At 43.8% G+C, this 18,566-nt stretch overlaps 1 protein-coding gene across 2 annotated transcripts in view; it reads right to left on the bottom strand.

The window, feature by feature from the left end:
- Nucleotides 1-18,566, bottom strand: part of Klhl8 (kelch like family member 8) — a 48,473-nt gene that overhangs the window by 9,262 nt on the left and 20,645 nt on the right. For both annotated transcript variants that reach the window (XM_038310854.1, XM_038310860.1), the window contains exons 2-5: nucleotides 10,554-10,903; nucleotides 6,098-6,646; nucleotides 4,685-4,871; nucleotides 502-645 (exon numbers count right to left, since the gene is read on the bottom strand). In XM_038310854.1, coding sequence (XP_038166782.1) covers nucleotides 502-645; nucleotides 4,685-4,871; nucleotides 6,098-6,646; nucleotides 10,554-10,760 — 1,087 coding nt within the window. In that variant the 5' untranslated portion in view covers nucleotides 10,761-10,903. The remainder of the gene's footprint in view (nucleotides 1-501; nucleotides 646-4,684; nucleotides 4,872-6,097; nucleotides 6,647-10,553; nucleotides 10,904-18,566) is intronic.

Genomic DNA, 18,566 nt, shown 5'->3' with positions numbered 1-18,566 from the left:
AAAAATTTAATAAAAACTAAAACTGATTTAGAACTAAAATATTTACTATAATTGATCTTAGGACATTTTATATGTAAGCCAAGTGTTCTACTTTTGAGACACATTCTCAGCCTTTGGCAATTTGAAACAGGGTCTTGTCATGTAGCTCAGGCTGGCCTGGAATTAAAATCCTCCTGCCTCAGTCTCCAAATGCTGGGATTATAAGTATGTGCTATCCAGTCACGAAAATTTTGCTTTCCCAGCTGCTCAGTTTTAAATGTATACACCAACATGATAATTTATATAGCAATGTGCTAATTTATATGCCAATATGCTAATCACACCAACATGCCAAACATCTGTGGACAGAGGCAGGCAAATGACCACCACTCAAACATTTCATCAATATATTAAAATACATTACAATTAATATTTTTTTATAAAAAGACAAAATCTCAAAGCTCATGTAATGAAGAAGAGCACCATAGTTTAATGGTGTCACTTCAACAACAGCAGGCTCACCTTCCACAGAGATCACACCCACGTGTCGCCTCCGGCTGTTCATTTCTGGTCCAAAGAACCAGCTGTTCTTGCTGATAGAATAGCATTCGATGCTGCGGAAGGGGTCACCGGAGCCACCTCGGCCACCCACACAGAACAGCACACCTGGAAGCAGAGGACAAGACACAGGTCAATATCATGGCTTTGAAAACTTTATTTTTAATCAGTTGGAAAACAATTGCCAAATTCTGGGTAATTTTTTTTAAAGGATGAGTTATAAAATCTAATTTCCCCTTTCCTTGAACCTTTCAAAGACTATGATTCATCGGTTATCTATCCTTTCTTATGTCCTCACTCATTACAAGTGTCCTTGCTAAAGTCATAATGGAACTGATTCTATTTAGGAAAAAGGCCGAATGTATTCCTATACTGCAGAGAGAACCTCTGCCCAACCACTGCAGAGCTGTCTGCTTCAATCACATCTCACGGTTCCCTCTCAACACAAGACAGAGTTAAACACACTCGTCTGCTTGTCTGGAAGGCTCCTTCTAGGTCTCCGTCCTGTTTCCATGCTCCGCCCACTGCCCACTCTCCACTTTCTATGCTCTGAGGAATGGTCCATCTCTTTGTGTTACACTGCCTGTATCTCAGCATCTTCAGTGAACACGCCAAAGCCACGCAGCCACCGAGGCCTACAGAGCCCCTGCAGCATGTGTCCAGAGCATTTCCTTCCTTCCTTTCCCGACATGTCCCACCCGTCCTTATCAAGCTGCCACTATCTGGGCACAGGTATCTCCAGCTACGACTCAGTTACAAGATCCCAGCCCTTCCAGTCAGCTAACAGAACTGTACGGATTTAAATGACAATGGCCCCACAGCCCACAGGGAGCAGCACTACCAGGAGGTTTGGCCTCGTTGGAGGAAGTGTGTCCCTGGGGGTGGGGTTTAAAGTTCAAACACTCACGCCAGGCCCAGCATGTCATTCTTTCTTCCTGCTACCTGTGGATCTGGATGTCGACTCTCAGCCACTCCTCCAGCACATGTCTGCCTGTGCGCTGCCTGCCATGCTTTCTGGTGTGACACTAATGGACTAAACCTCTGACCTGTAAGCCAGCCCCAACAAAATGTTTTCCTTTATAAGAGTTGCCATGGTCATGGTGTCTCTTCACAGCAATAAAACCATAACTAAGACAAGGACAATCTAATAAAAAGCTGTTTCAACAGGCTCCCATAACCTCTATCCAAAAGCTTCAGCAAATACCCTGGATTGTAAAGATGGTTAAGGTGCCATATTCCGTATCTACTCACCACATCTGGAAAACAGAGACTTCAGTGTGACTCAGAACCATCTGAAGGTGTAGAGCACACATCTGGGGTCTGACCCTCAGATTCTCTGACTCAGTCACTGGGGAAAGGGTTTTTTTTTTTGTTTTTTTTGTTTTTTTTTTTTTTCAGATTAAAGAAAATATATTATTTAAATTTGCAAAAAAATCAAATATCTCTCTAAATGAAACAGCTAAAAATTTGGCTTGTTACCAAACATAAGTGACATATTTGGCTTTTTAAAAAAACAACAAGAACTTCCTATTAAGTTGTTACACAACTGTTTTTCCTCCTAGCTGTCTAATGTTCATGGACAGTCTGCTTCTATGGTACATGGCACATACACAGGCTTGATCATTGTCCCATAAAATACTTAAGTGATAGAAGATGATCTTTGTGATTACATAAAAATCACCCAAATTTGACTAATGCATCCACTTTCTAAAGAAGTCATCATGACTGAAAGTGCCCACTAGTTAAACGCCATTCTCATTCCGATCATATCCAAAAAGCTGAGAAATAACTCAAAACTAGAATGTAGACAGATGCCTTGGCAGTCTGATGTGAATGTCTAGAAAGTAGTGGGGAAGGGTTTAAGGACTGAATTTCTAACAGGCTCCTGGGGCCATTGTCACCACACTCTGAGAAGCACTGAGTGCCTTCAAGGTAAAGCCTTAGGGCTAGAGATGTGTGTGCTTACGGTTAGAACGCTTGTCTGAGGGCCGGGATTCATCCCCAGAATGGCAAGAAAATATTACACCTTCAGCACAGCATACATGCCAGTCAGCCCTAGCAGCAGTCCAGGCTCCAGCGCACGTATCCAGCGCCCACTCGTGGGACTCCTACAGCGCTAGTGACCAAACTAGAGGACACCTGTGGGAGTGAGCATCACACACTAACCAGACAGTGCCTGGCATGTCCTTGCTGTGGGAGTGAGCATCACACACTAACCAGACAGCGCCTGGCATGTCCACAGCACTCTGGGGAGATAAAGGGAGCTGCATTCTTCCTAATAGGAATCCTGAAGATTTTTGAAACAAAGGCTGAGCTTTATTTTCTCTTGGAAACTTTTCCTGTCCCTTACAAAGCAGCTCCGTCATCCTCTGCACCCGACGTTGGGTGGTCACCAAACTGGGTGGTCACCTCACTGGGTGGCTACAGCACCTGCAATACTCTACTGAATTTATCCGTTCAGTTGTCTTTTCCCTGCACCAGACCAAGTTCCCCAACACAGGCTGTCTGTCTGCACGTACAGACAGCCCAGAGCCTGCAAGAACAGGCATTTAATGTTAATTTAATGAGTCACCAGAGAGACAAATGAGTTTACCCACTCATGCTCCCCTTTCCACGAACTCACACTGAGTCAGAGAAACCAGAAAGAGGAGACCAGAAAGATCATGCAGTCAATCTTATAACAAACTAATGGCTTGGAAGACCGAGGAATTGGTCCAATATAATGGCAGTGGCAGGACTATAATCCCAGAATGTAAACTTACTCTTAGATGACATTTTCTCTGAATACATAGGTAACCTTTGAACATGTTATGAAAGAAAGAAAGAAAGAAAGAAAGAAAGAAAGAAAGAAAGAAAGAAAGAAAGAGGAGGCAAAGCTATCAGAATACAAACATTGTTTCTGCAGAGTTTAGAAAACCTTAGCCTAATTCTTAGCTGTCTCTTCTCTAAATGGAGAACCACCATCCCTAAATGGAGGACCACCGTCCCTAAATGGAGGACCACCGTCCCTAAATGGAGTACCACCGTCCCTATATGGAGGACCACCGTCCCTAAATGGAGGACCACCGTCCCTAAATGGAGGACCACCGTCCCTATATGGAGGATCACCGTCCCTAAATGGAGGACCACTGTCCCTAAATGGAGGACCACCGTCCCTAAATGGAGGACCACCGTCTCCCTGACCAAAGGCTGGGTCTTCTGTGAAAACCTGTTCTGTAGCAATCTTATGACATATGAGACCACACACATGAATGTCTGGTATATTCTGGCACGAGCCTAGGCTGATGAGATGTTGAATTCAAATCTGGTTTGCAGAACACTTGCCAAGCATGTACAAAGCCCTAGGCTTCATCCCACAGCAAACAAGCAGAGAAAATGGTGAACTTAGAGAATTTAATTAAACATCTTAACTATATGAGACGGGATTCACAAAAACAGAGTTCTGTGATAGGAAATCAGGGTTGGCCTGGAAGTCTACATAGTCCCTGTCTAGACTAGGCTGGCTCAGACTCACAGGATACAAGTCCACCTGCCTCTCCCTCAAAAGTGCTGGGATTAAAGGCATAACTCAAAGTGCTGCCTGGCCCTAAGTGGAAACCTCAACTCTATTTACTGACATTAAAGAAGAAGAAATAACAGTCTTTCTCACACTACTAATTACTTGGAAGAACATCTTCAGAAGCAGGTAACTCATACTCAGGCTGTCTCTGTTGCTGTCAGGTTCCCCCCACATCACTATCTGGTAACAATGCAGAGGGAACCGATATACAGGATTCTGTTGGCTGAGCTGCTGGACTTCACTTGTATTCTCTCATCCCCCAAATATGAAAATAAAAGTGATCAGGGCATGGTGATACATACCTGGAATCTCAGCCCTAGGGAGGTAGAGAAAGATAGATCAGGTGTTCAAGGTTAGCCTGAGTTATGTGGGGACTTTCAGGTTGATGGGGTGTATAAGACCCCATCTCAAAACAACACACACACACACACACACACACACACACACACACACCCCTACTGAGTGATTACTACTTTAAGATACTCAGACCCGAACTATCTGAGCATCAAGTGTAGGCACACATAACCAATAGCCCTCAGCTACGTCAAACCATCTGGCAAGCTGCTGAGGCGAGTGGTATTTACTGACCGGCCGTGTGCTTCCTTGGGGTAGTGCGGACCGTGTACTCAAAGTCAGGGACGGGTTTGCTGCTCAAATGAAGGTGGTAGTTTCTTGCTTCATCCAGCAGATCTCTACACTTTAGGTTCTGCTTGACAATCTGTTCTTTTGCCACAACACCCATAAGAAAATCAACCGGCAGCAACGGCAGACGGACCTAAAATCATTGACAGTTACATGTGAAGTAAAAGCTGAAAATAATTGTTAAACATGCTTTTAAAAACAACTATAATCACATTTTGATATGTTTTCTTCTGAGTAAAAATATAAATAAATTTGTTCTTAATATGCTAAGATTTTGATAACAACATTAAATTTTTTTTATTAAATCCAAGTATCACTGAGCATGGTGAATCATATCTGTACTCCCGGAGTATGGGAGGCCAAGAGAGGAGGAGTCTGAACTTGGGGCCAGTCTCAGTGATAGAGTACCAGGCTAGTCTGGGTTACATTGACTCTGTCTCCAAGCAACAATAAACTGAATCAAGTACCCGGTGTTTTTAGTTGGTTTGTTTGTCGTTCTGTTTCATTTTCAGACAGATTTGAAGGCAGCCCAGGCTGGTCTCAAATTTCCTGTGAGCCAAGGATGCTTTCTGACTCGGATCCTCCGGCCTTTATCTCCTCAGTACCGTGGTTCCAGGCACGCACCACCAGCCTGACTTGTGCCTTGTGGAGGATCAAACCCAGGGCTTTATTTGCGGTAGGCAAGCAAGCTGTCCACTGAGCTCCCTCCCTACCCCATCAGCATGTTTATCAATTCCAAAGTTGTAACAAAGCATTAATTTCAGAAAAGGAAGTGAAGGAAACCATTTCTCTTCTAAGTAAGTCCTGTTTCACTTCTCAGTAAACAAAACAAACAAAAGGAGGGAGAGGTGGAGGGAGAGCAAGAGGAGACAACAGGGAAGGAAAGGGGAACATGGGGTACAGACCCTGGAAGGCTTATTGTTAGTTCTTTATCCAAGGCACCCACCGCACAGTCAAAAACATCAACAATCACAACAAACACATTTCTGAGGTTTGAAACTTTAGCACCCAAGGTGATGCTCTATTTTCCAGAATACATCTACAATCGTTAGGAATAACTATACTTTCATTAGGAAAATGAGTCATCAAAACTTAGAAACTTCATTACAAAGTAAGCTATGTTATAGGTAGAACTGTGTCCTAACACTGTATCCATGACTATTTCATATGGATATTTTAAATATTTGAACTAGGAATCATTCAAGTACAATAAGGGCAGATTATCATAGTGTAGGAACCGCACAGGCCATGAAGAGTTAACTCCAGAGCATTACACCCTGTAAATGACAGCACCCGGAAACGGCACAGCGCGGATCTGCTTCCACGCAGCCTCACCTGCACAGCCCCCTGCAGCCCTACCTGTGCGAGGGTCTCGTCCAGCCACTTGGAATGGTGCTGGGGATTGGCTAGGAGCCACTTGATGGCAGCACTGTAGACCTGCTTTTCGCTGTCGATGTTGAGATCGCTGGAGGACAGCAGCTTGTGGAGGTGCTGGGGCGACACGCTCACGAAGTCCTCACATCCCACCACTTCGGTGAAGTGCTCGCAGGCGTACTGGTCCGCCATGTCCATGAGATCGATCCGGTTGTGGCTCTCGGCGAAGGCTCGTACTGCCAGGCAGTTGGAGGGGTGAAAATGCAGCTTCATGTATTCGCAACAAGCCCTGGCCACCAGCTCAACCTGCAGGATGCACGCCGCATACAGGAGCGGCTGCACGTTGTCCACCGTCAGAGTGAGCCGGGAGGAGTACACAAACTTCACTAGGTCTTCCACCGCATCGCCGTCAAAGTCCCGAATCTCAATCAGCGCCTGCTTGGCTTCAGCCATTTCGGAAAGGAACATGGCTCTGAAGTAGGGAATGACGCAAGCCAGCACCAGTTTGTGACAGGAGATCAGCTTCGAGCCAACCTGCTCAAAACCACACAGGGTGAGAAGGAAGTTCTAGCACACTCCCTCAGGGCAGCAGAGAACATACTTGTGGACAAGGGCCACGTTCTAGGCAGCTTAGACTAGAGGACTCATTCGAATAATGCAATCCTTAGCTTCAATCTAGGCCAGTTGCTTAAAGAACAAATCTGTCACACTAATGTTTTCTATATTATCTCATATTTAAGGATCTTTTTGTGAAACAGTAACTTTTTGTTTGTTTTTTGAGACAGGGTTTCTCTGTAGCTTTGGAGCCTGTCCTGGAACTAGCTCTTGTAGACCAGGCTGGCCTTGAACTCACAGAGATCCGCCCGCCTCTGCCTAAAGGCGTGCGCCACCCCCGCCCGGCTCATCAATAGCCTTCTTATACATGGCAAATGGGCTGGGAAAGAAATCCTACCCTTCACAATAACTCCAAAAAATATCTTGGAGTAACTCTAACCAAGGAAGTGAAATATTTGTATAATAAAAACTTTAAGACATTGAAAAAATGAAATTGAAGGAATATAAGAAAACGGAAAGCACGCCTATGCTCCTGGATCTGCAGGATTAATATAGTGAAAATGGCCATCCTGCCAAATCAATCTATGGACTCAGTGAAATCTCCACCAAAATTCCAACACAATTCTTCACAGAAATTTTTTATTTTAAATTAATTTTTAAATTTCCATTTGAGTGGGGTTTTCTTCTCCTTTCATTAAACATAGATTCTTTTCTCAAACAATATAATCTGAATACAGTTTCCCCTCCTTCTGTTCTTCCCATTTCCATCACACACACACACACACACACACACACACACACAAACTCCAGAATAATGAAAACTATCCTGAATAATAAAAGAGCTGTTGGAGGTGTTGCCACCACCAATCTCAAGCTGTAGTACAGAGCTACAGTAATAAAACAGCACAGTACTGGGGTAATAACAGACTTGTCGATTAATGGAACTCAAAGAGTTGGACATAAGTGCACACACCTTTGGATGCCTGATTTCTGACAAAGAAGTCAGAATTACACACTGGAAAACAAAGAGCATCTTCAACAAATGGTACTGGTGAACCCGAATGGCTTCAGTAGGAGATTGTAAACAGATCCATACCATTACCCTGCACAAAACTAAACTCCCAACTGATCAAGGACTTCAACATAAGACCTGATTCACTGAGGCTGATAGAAGAGAAAGTGGAAATAGTCTTGAAGTCACTTACACAGGAAAAGACGTTCTGAACAGAACACCATTAGCAGAGACCCTAAGACCAACAATTAATAGATGGGACCTCATCACACTGAAAAGCCTCTATTTGAGCAAAGGGCTTGCCACAGGATGAGAACAGCTCTTTTGCAATTACACATATGATAAGGGGTTATTATCTAAAATTTATAAAGATCTGGACATCAAGAAAACAAATACCCCTATTTAAAAATGGGGTACAGAACTAAGCAGGGAGTTCTCAAAAGATGAAAAACCAAAGGCTGGGAAGCACTTAAATATTCAACATCGTTAGTCATCAGAGAAATGTAAATCAAAACTACTTTGAGATTTCATCTTATACCAGTCAGAATAGCCAAGAGCAATAAAACAAATGATAGCTCAAGCAGGTGAAGATGTGGGGAAAGGGGGAACACTCATCCATTGCTGGTGGGAGTGCAAACTTGTGCAGTCACTATGGAAACCAGCATGGTGGTCCCTCAGGAACCTCAGATACAACTCTGCAATTCTTGGGCATACACCCGATGAACTCTGCATCCTACTGTAGGAATACCAAGTTCATCGTCATTGTGCCTATCCACAATAGTTAGGAAGCAGCCTAGATACCCATTAACTGATGGATGGGTAATAACAGCGGGGTGCAGTTACACGACGGAATATTATTCAGCTGTTAAAAAGGTGAAATTATGAAATCTGCAGGTAAATAGAAGGAGCTAGGAAAAAAATCATCCTGAGGTAACCCAGACCCCAAATGACAAATATTGTATGTTTTCTCATATATGTGGATGTCAGCTTTTAAGTCTTTGATGTGCTTGCTACACCGAGGTTAGGTACCCAGTATGGGACTCCTAAGAAGGGGAACTAGAATAGCCAGTCATGGAGAACTGGGGTGGGCTGATTAAATGGAAAGAGGGACGGGATGAGAAGAACAGGAGGAGAAATATGGAGAGGAACAACTAACACTAAGGGCCATTTATGGGGTCCTAAAACCTATTACTATAGAAGCTTCCTAAATATATAATGCATATATGAAAGAAATCTAAATGGAGTCACCAACAACCATAGAGACAATGCTCCAACTAGACATCTCTCACAACCAAGTGAAACCTCCAGGGTCAGGAATTGGTGTCAGCAGAGCTGTTGGCCCAAAGGCTTTCTAGGAACTCCCAAACATCTCAGGCTATTGCCAAAAAAAAAAAAAAAAAAAAAAAAAAAAAAAAAAAAAATGTTTATTCTCCACAAATTGAGGGAAAAGCCCAATTGTTAAAGAGAACGCTTACCTATATCTCACTGACCACAGAGAAGCTGAGCTGCTGCCTAACGAGAGTCTTCACCACTACTGGCCACTGTTCATGGTACTGGGAGGTACACTGCATGCAACCAGGGGAGAAAGGCAACCACCAGCTGAGCTACAAAGCTGGTGATGGACAACAGTGACCTGCCTGTAGGACATGCTGGTGAGGTGAAACACGGCACAAACACTACGGGGGCAGCCAATCAGCCTCTGACAGGAATTAAGGCCACTCCAGGAGATGGAACCCATGCCGGCATTGCTCAGGTGGTACCAAATACCACTCTTCTGAAGAAGCAGCGATAAAATGACTCCTAATGACGTTCTACTACGTCCACAGATCAGTGCCTCATTCAGCCATCAGAGACACTTCTCTCCTGCAGAGACCCACAACTGGACAATGTGCAGAGAGTGTGAGGCTTTGGAGCACTCAGCCCCAAATGAGGCGTCTTCACCAAGCTCCTCTCCTCCGGGCTCAGGGCGCCATGCAGAGGAGGCAGAAGGCCTGCAGGAGCCAGAGGGCACGGATGACACCAAGGGAACTGCTCTGCAGACACAGCAGGACTGACACACACACACGACCTCACAGAGACTGTGGCAGCACGCACAGGGCCTGCACAGATCCAAGCCAGATGGGGTCCCAGCGACGAGGGGGGAAGTGGGCTTGGACTCCCACCCCATCCAAGGAGCTGTCTCCATTTGATAACCACTTAAAAAGGAAACGTTAGTTTTCTCCAATGGAGTCTCACCGGACATATTAATCACACTTAATGGCAGGTTCCATGCCCAGCAGTAGATGCCCAGCACAAATGACCTCGGTGGTACTATGGAGACTTTTGTCTCATGAGCTTTATTGGGGCAGTTTTTTTGTCTTTTGCTTGTGTATCACAGTTTCTAATTTTTTTGTGAGGGTTTTTTTTTGTGTGTGTGTGTGTGTTTCTTGTCTCCCTCCTTGGGTTGTTTGTATTTTTTGTTTGTTCATTTTATAAAGTGCGCACACGCGCATGCGTGTGTGTGTGTGTGTGTGTGTGTGTGTGTGTGTGTGTGGCTGGGTGGGTGGGTGGACTGTAGGAAGATCTGGCAGAAGTGAGGAAGGGGAAGTGTGATCAGAATATATTATATAAAAATTCCAATAAAAAAGAACACCAGCAAACTAGCATAAGTGTATCTATTTGCAGGCACAGTGCAGCACACGCCTGTAATCCCACACTCAGAAAGGTCGTCAGTTCAAGGCAACCGTGGGCTACACAGGAGACACCGATTCACAAAGAACTGAGACCAATGACGTAATGACGGAACAGTATGACACCTAATGAGTCTATGTAAGAGCAAAACTCTCATTTTCCATGCTGTGCGGAAGAAGCTGGGGAAAGACAAGGCGGCCTCACCTTCAGAGTGACGTCACAGAGCTCCCCGTTCTCGTAGAACCGGAGGAGAGAGCTATGGAAGTCTTTCCACGCCTCGTTGGCTTCAAAGGTGAAGGAGTCGTCATCGCACTCGCTGACTGAGGACCTGCTCCTCGCTGGCTGGTGCTGGCGCCTCCCCTTTGTCACGTGACTCCTGGCTGGTTTCCCATTGGTAGATTCTGAAGCCATTTGCACCGCTCTTTTTATGTAGCTCTGTTCTGAAACATCCCATTTATTTCTTTTTCTTCTTTAGGGGTGAGAAGACAGAGGACAGATGTAGCCACTAAACTTCAGACATCTTTCAAAGTTCCCTCGATTGTCATCATAGTTTTCTGAAATGTTAAGAAAAAGGTGAAACACAGAGATCAGCTAAAAGGCGTTAGGAGTATATTTATCGATATGATGCATGCAACCACACTGGTCATACTGGACGCCCCGCAGCCTGACACTGAAGGTCACATGACTCACTTCAGCTAACTACATCAGTGGAAGAACATCTTTAAGGTTCAATACAAGAATAATTAAGGAACATAAACATGGCTGCACTGCTTCAAAAGCAGAAGCTGGGAACTAAAAAGCTTAAAAGTTCAGAAGTGTTGTTTGAGGATGCAAAGCAAAAATCAAAGGTTATTGTATTGAATTAGGTTCTTCTTAGATCCTATTTTGGTTGTGACCCTAGCCTTTAACGGCTGAGCCATCCCTCCAGGCCTCCTCTTAGATTCTGTGTCAGACTGATTTCGCCAGTTAGACACTGCCTCCACCTTAGTTCTGGGAAATGGGTGCATCACTCACAGGAATATTTCAAGAATTAACGATATAGAACCAGAAACAGGGAGGGCTGAACGGTAGTGTACAAACCTCACTGTATCTTCATTTCCATATACAACTTATACATACAAAGTCACACTTCATTAACAAGCATATCTGATGAATATCCTTATTAACACATACATGCTACAATTCTGCCTACCTGATAGAAACGAAGGGTTTTAAGTTTAACCATCTGCTACCACTTACTGGTTGTGATCTTCCTTGAAGGTTTTCCTAATCCTCGGTTTCTCTCTATAAACAGGGCTACCCTGAGGGTCCCAGACGTGCAGTTGACGCCAGGGCACTCAGAGAACTGTGAACAACGCTGCAGAGGTCTGTGTTAGGATGGAGGCTTGTAATGGTATGCAGTTTTTGAGAATTCCAAATGCCTTAGCCAGAAAGTTAGGTCTAGGGGTTCTTTACCTATCACCTCTCAGCTTCTGTCAGGAAACAGAATGTGTGATGCAAACCTAGGGACTGTAGTTATTAATACGTTCTTGAAGTTTCCGTGGCACACACATGATGGTGGTCCCCAACAGGTCATATCTTCCGTTGTCTGGAAGAACTGAAACCAACCTGTAAGCTACAGAATGTGGAAGGGGATGGGGTGCCACACTCTTGATTACATTAGACCACACAGCCGCATAAGGGGACTGAAGAGAAAGGCTCTCTGCAGTCCATGGAGTTGCCATGTAAAGCAACCCCTGGGACCCGAGGGAGGCCTCTACCTGACAGTAAAAACCTAGGACCCTCAGCCATACAGCTGAGAAGAAATAAACCTTAGAAGCAAGAATTTTCCATGGCGAAGACATGTGAGAATGTAGTCTGACTGCTTTTAATGCAGCCAAGGACAGACTTCTGACCCACAGAAACTGAGATGAGAAGTAAGTTACTTTAAGTCACTAGGCTTCTACAATTCATTATATACAACAGGCACATCTATAGTTTGGATCTCCAAGGCCCCCAGCAGTCCATGTGCCAAATGGTCTTGCTGGCAGACTTGTGAAACTATTGGGAGATGATGAAACCTTTTAAAAGAGGTAGGGCCTAGTAGGGGAATCAGATTAGTGAGGGCATGCCCCAGAATGTGACGCTGGGTTACCAGAACCCCAGTCACTTCCCTCCAGTTTCCTGACCACTATAAGGTGTGCAGTTTCCTCTATACACACGTCCACCATGGTGCATTGACCCCATCACCGACCCAAAGGTGCTAGGACAGAACAAGTGTGCACTGAAATCTCTGAAACCACGAACCAAAATATGTATTTCCTCCTGAAAGCTGATTGTCTCTAGGGGGGTTGTTCACACCAAAAGTTACCGTAGAAACTTTGTCAGGTTTAGAATTTCACCTGAGGGAAGCATCCGTAAGTATTCCGGTAGCTATTAACACCTTAACAACGCCTTGTGTACGTGTGTGAAGGAGTAGCACTGTGTGTGTGGAGACTGGAGGTCTACATCAGGTACATGAATGCCTGCCACTTTATTTCCAAGGCAGGATTCTCAAAAAACCTCAAGTCCACAGGGTTAACTAGGCTGTCTCTGTCCTTGGCACCACAGCACCTGGCCTTTACATGAGGGCTGGGGAGGAGGGGCCTGAGCAAGGGAGGGGGGCTGAGGAGAGAGCTTGGGCCCTCATGCTTGTACAACACATTATCAACCCAGCTCCCCAGCTCCCCGTGCAGCTCTTTTAAGCTCACAGCCCTACTTCAGAGCCAGGCATGGTAGTGCACACCTATAATCCTAGCGCATGGGAGACCGAGGCAACGTGACTATCCTGAGTTCAAGCTACATTGTGAAGCCCGGTCATAAGAAACAGAAACCAAATCAGAGCAAACAGAAAACAAGCAGTACAATCAAAACCATTTTCTACAAAGAGTCAACAAGTAAGTAACTTTGGCTTTGAGGGTCATTTGTACTCTATCACAACTGCTCAGTTCTTCCTCGGTAGTAAGAGTGACCCCGAATGAGAATACATGAGGAGCACAGCTGTGTTCCCAGAAGTCTCAAAGCTTTTGAACTGGTGGGTACAATCAGGGTGAGGCATAGTCTGTAGACACTTTGCATGGTAACCATCTTTAATTTAAATGCAATCAACCCTGGTCTAAAAATTTAAAAGAAACTCACTAGAAACAAATAATTCAAAGGTTCTTAACAGAAAATGGCCATTCTAGGGAGCAGGTAAGCTTCTTTTATTTTTTTATTTTTAAAAAAGGCTAACTTCTTTTTTATTTATTCTTATTTTATGTGCATTGGTGTTTTGCCTACATGCATGTCTGTGTGAGGGTGCCAGGTCCCCTGGAACTGGATTTATAGATAGTCATGAGCTGATCTGTGGGTGTTAGGAACTGAACCCAGGTCCTCTGGAAGAGCAGTCACTGCTCTTAACCTCTGAGCCATCTCTCCAGCCCTGGAGCAGGCAAGTTCTTGTCCAGTCCTGTCCACCCTGCTCAGGAGGCAAATCATGTGCTTGCTTAGTGTCTCCAATCTGTAGATGTAATCCACCCATTAGCACTTAGTAGCTGCTGTGGTTGGTATTGTGATCCTTCAGGGTTCCTGCTTAATGAAAGAATCTGCGAGACTTTCTGCAGGATGCAGAAGAAAGTGACTGACAAACTGCCAATATATGTGGAACTGTCTTTGAAATTTCATGCTTTGTGAAAAAGTCTGTTGGATACTATGGGCCTGTAGGCTGAAGATGGATCCCCCAATGTTACAGAAGAACTTTGGGTGACTGTCCAGGTCGGTCTCTGTCAATTCTAGATATCTCTGTCAATTCTGGAATTTTAGAAGTTGCTTGCAATGCACTTCCTGTTTACTTAAGTAATATTAAATCCTTCTGGAGTCTTTGATGGGGTTGAAGAATACATAGAGTTTTCCTTAGTTATGATAAAAGATAAAGTAAATATAAACATTGTAACTGTAATTCTTGCTTGATAACTGTTTTGTTATATGTAATTTTACTATGTTAAAGCCTTCCTTTTTACTTAAACAGAAAAGAGGAAATGGTGTGGGAGGTCCTTTTGTCTATGTGTTGCTTTTATTGGTTAATGAATAAAGAAACTGCCTTGGCCTGTGATAGGGCAGAGCTTAGGTAGGTGGGGAAAACTGGACTGACTGATGGAAGAAAAAAGGTGGAGAGACACCATGGAGCTGCCACCAGAGTCAGACATGCTGAAACTTTGCTGGTAAGCCACAGCCACGTGGTGATACAGAGATTAATAGAAATGGGTTAAATTAATCTGTAAGAGCTAGTCAATAAGAAGCTAGAGCTAATGGGCCAAGCAGCAATTTAATTAATACAGTTTCTGTGTGATTATTTCGGGTATAAGCTAGCCGGGTGTCTGGGAACCAACAAGCAGCCCCTTCTCCGACAGTATTGCAGAGTGTGTATCTCAGGTAACCCATACAGAGTAGCCTAATGCTGCATCCAGGACCACCGCCTTCATCTCAGTGTCCACATACTGTGGTGCTGTCATCACGAGACGAGCATGGTATAGTAGGACATTTTGAGAGAAAGGCGGGGACTGCATTCATGCACTTTTATTACAGTATGTTCACATAAGTGTTCTGTCTCAATAAATGCTACTAATTTATTACCGGGCTTAAGTTACAAGTTAAAGTTCATGGATGATGATGGTGTGTATGGTACAGGAGTGGCACACACGTGTTAGGGCACACATGTAGAGAGCAGAGGACAACGTGTCTTTCCAAAGTATCTGTGTGCATGTAAACTGTCTGGAGGTGTGCAATCTATAATCTTGGTTTCTACTGGAAGTCCTAGACATATAACTGTCTGGAGGTGTGCAATCTATAGTCTCGGGTTTCTACTGGAAGTCCTAGACATATAACTGTCTGGAGGCGTGCAATCTATAGTCTTGGTTTCTACTGGAAGTCCTAGACATATAACTGTCTGGAGGCGTGCAATCTATAGTCTCGGGTTTCTACTGGAAGTCCTAGACATATAACTGTCTGGAGGCGTGCAATCTATAGTCTCGGGTTTCTACTGGAAGTCCTAGACATATAAGTGTCTGGAGGTGTGCAATCTATAGTCTTGGTTTCTACTGGAAGTCCTAGACATATAACTGTCTGGTGGCGTGCAATCTATAGTCTCGGGTTTCTACTGGAAGTCCTAGACATATAACTGTCTGGAGGCGTGCAATCTATAGTCTCGGGTTTCTACTGGAAGTCCTAGACATATAACTGTCTGGAGGCGTGCAATCTATAGTCTCGGGTTTCTACTGGAAGTCCTAGACATATTCCAGAGCACCATTGTCTGTGACAGTCTCAGATGACAGGACTACAGAGATGGGGTTCTGAAGGAAAGGGAAGGTGAGAGAGGGGGGCTATGACTTTAAATAGGAAACAGAAGAGATCCAAATGCACTGGTGGAACTGTGTGTAGGGTGCCCTCACACGAGTCTGCACATGATAACATACACACTAGCTAGTGCAAAAAACAGGTGAAATGTGAGCCATCATTGTAAACCCCTCGTTCTCAAGCCACACGCAATGTGGGAAGCAAGTACATGGGGCTTACTGCTGGTGACCACTGAAAACAAGTCTGTGAGTATCTTAAACAGTGCCTTCAAATTATACACACATTGCTAGACTGCATTGAAATGCAGACTCCAAGTACAAGATGCATACAAGAGAAAAAACATTTAAGTCTCAAGATGCAAATACACCAAACAGAAATAAGATCTAACCAGACTAACAATATTTTTAAAAAAGATGCATGGAAACAGCTAGATTATTAACACAAAAGGAGGTGGTGCAGAGAGGACATCAGCAGGGTACGTGGCAACATATGAACCCAAGACCCAGGAGTGTAGGCAGAAGGATTACGAATTTGAGAACAGACTTAGCTTCACTGCAAGTTCAAAACCAGCCTGCACCACATAGCAAGACCTGATCTTAATAAAAACAAGGGCCATTGGCTAGTGGCAGGGCACTTGCCTAGCACGGTTCAGTCCCTACAAGAAGAAAAAAGCAACAACAAAATAACTACCAACCAAATAAACAAAAAGTCTGGATATCAAATGAAAAAAATTAAGTTGGTCTTTACCCTCTGCTACTGACAACCATTAACTAAAAGTGGAGTAGGGGTCTGAATATAAGCCCTACTTATAGACTAGGAGGGATGCGGCATGCTGTGATCCTAGCACTTGGAAGAGGAGGGGAGCAGTGCAGAGGAGAAGGAAAAATGCTGTGGAATGTTACTTTAACTGGGCAAAGATGCATCTGTTTATGCTGTGGAATATTGCTTTAACTGTGTGAAGGTGTGTTACATTTGTTATGCTGCGGAATATTGCTTTAACTGTGTGGAGATGTGTTACATTTGTTTATGCTGTGGAATATTGCTTTAACTGTGTGAAGGTGTGTTACATTTGTTTATGCTGTGGAATATTGCTTTAACTGTGTGAAGGTGTGTTACATTTGTTTATGCTGTGGAATATTGCTTTAACTGTGTGAAGGTGTGTTACTTTTGTTTACGCTGTGGACTATTGCTTTAACTGTGTGAAGGTGTGTTACATTTGTTTTTGCTGCATTTGTTTAACGATGTAAGAGTATGTGTTTAACTATGTAAAGATGTGATACATCTGTTTCACCTTGCCTGGTTAAGAAGCTGAATGGCCAGTAGCTAGGCAGGAGAGGGATTGGTGGGGTTGCTGGGAAGAGAGAATAAATAGGAGGGGAAATCTAGGTTCAAGAGGAGAGACATCCCTGGGAGCCAGAAGCCAGGCAGACAGACAAAAGAAGCAGTGAAAGTAACATATACAGAAAAAAAGAAAAGTAAAAGCCCTGAGGCAAAAGATAAAGAGAAACAGGTTAAGTTAAAAGAGCTAGCCAGAAATGTGCCTAAGCGAGGCTGAGCATTCAAAACTAATACATCTCTGAGTCATGATATGGGAGCTGGTTAGTGGTCTGAAAGAAAAAGCCTGGTACAGAAAAACATGTAAGAAACATTAAGTTCTCTGATACAATAATGGGAGAAACAAAAAGGCACAACTTGAAAGGAAACAGAACAGTTGACATTAGTGTAACTGAATATGTGCAATCTTCTGGCTCAAATAACAAACCATACTGACCCAAACAGAGCCTTAAAATGTGTGCAAATTTTACTGAAGAGAAGGAAAGGGAGACAGGAACAACTCTTGCTGCAAAAAATCAGGTTGGACCTGTAGACAGGGAACTTGGTGTTCTTATTCTCCTGTAGGGTTTACAAGAAGAGACTGTGTGTCTTTCACTATGATGGGCATGTATCAGAAGACATGTTCTCTATGTTCTCCTGGCCTTGAGGAAGAAGCAGTGAGCTTAGGCAGGAGCTGCTGTGTTTTTCCTGAGGGCATCTTACACTGTATAGACAGTCTGCTGTGTGACCACCATTGCACCGTTGTGGTCAGTACAGAGAAAAGGGTGACAGAAGTATACACATTTGCATTTAAGAAGAAACAGTGCCAGAGTTTGTTCCCTGTCGGATCTTCAGGATCTTCATTAGTCAGTCGTTCCCTCCCTTCCTCCCTCTCTCCCTAGTTTAACGGCAGACACATTGTGGTGAAGATATCCTAGGTTTAAAGGCACACCTGATATTAAGGCTGACTGATAAACTCAAAGGTGGAATGGGATAGGAGAGAGAACATGTCACACTTCAATGGCTAAAGTTCAAGGAAGAGGCCTGAGATCTGCACATGCCCTTTGTCCCCAGGGAGGTCCCTTTATATTCCATTAGCAGACATTTCCAATGTAAACATTTTTGAGCAGAAACACCCAACACTACTAAGTTTACAAGGTCACAAAATACAAGGTAAACACACAAAGGTCAACTCTATTTCTATGTACTAGCAATGCACAAGGGAAACAGAAATTTGAAATCTTCATTGCTTCCAAGTAAGGGAGATGCTCAGGTATAGGACCAGTGAAACATATAGAACCTATACACTGAAATACTTCACTGGAACAAGTCAAAGAAAACCTAAAGCAATGGAGAGATCCCACAGTTTCTAGGCTAGAAGACTCAACTTAGTAAACATATCTGGTTCCAATTTCAATCATTTCCAATCAAGTCAATAAGTTTTTATAATAAAGAATATGACAAACTGAGTCTAAATTTTCTAATGGAAAGGTGAAGGAACCAGAATACATAAGCATTTTGAAACAAGGTTTGAGGAACCAACATATTTAATGT

This window comes from Arvicola amphibius, chromosome 1, assembly GCF_903992535.2.
Source record: "Arvicola amphibius chromosome 1, mArvAmp1.2, whole genome shotgun sequence".
NCBI classification, from domain to species: Eukaryota; Metazoa; Chordata; class Mammalia; order Rodentia; family Cricetidae; genus Arvicola; species Arvicola amphibius.
The sequence above is the reverse complement of the archived record's forward strand: the minus strand, read 5'-3'. Positions and strand labels throughout refer to the sequence as shown.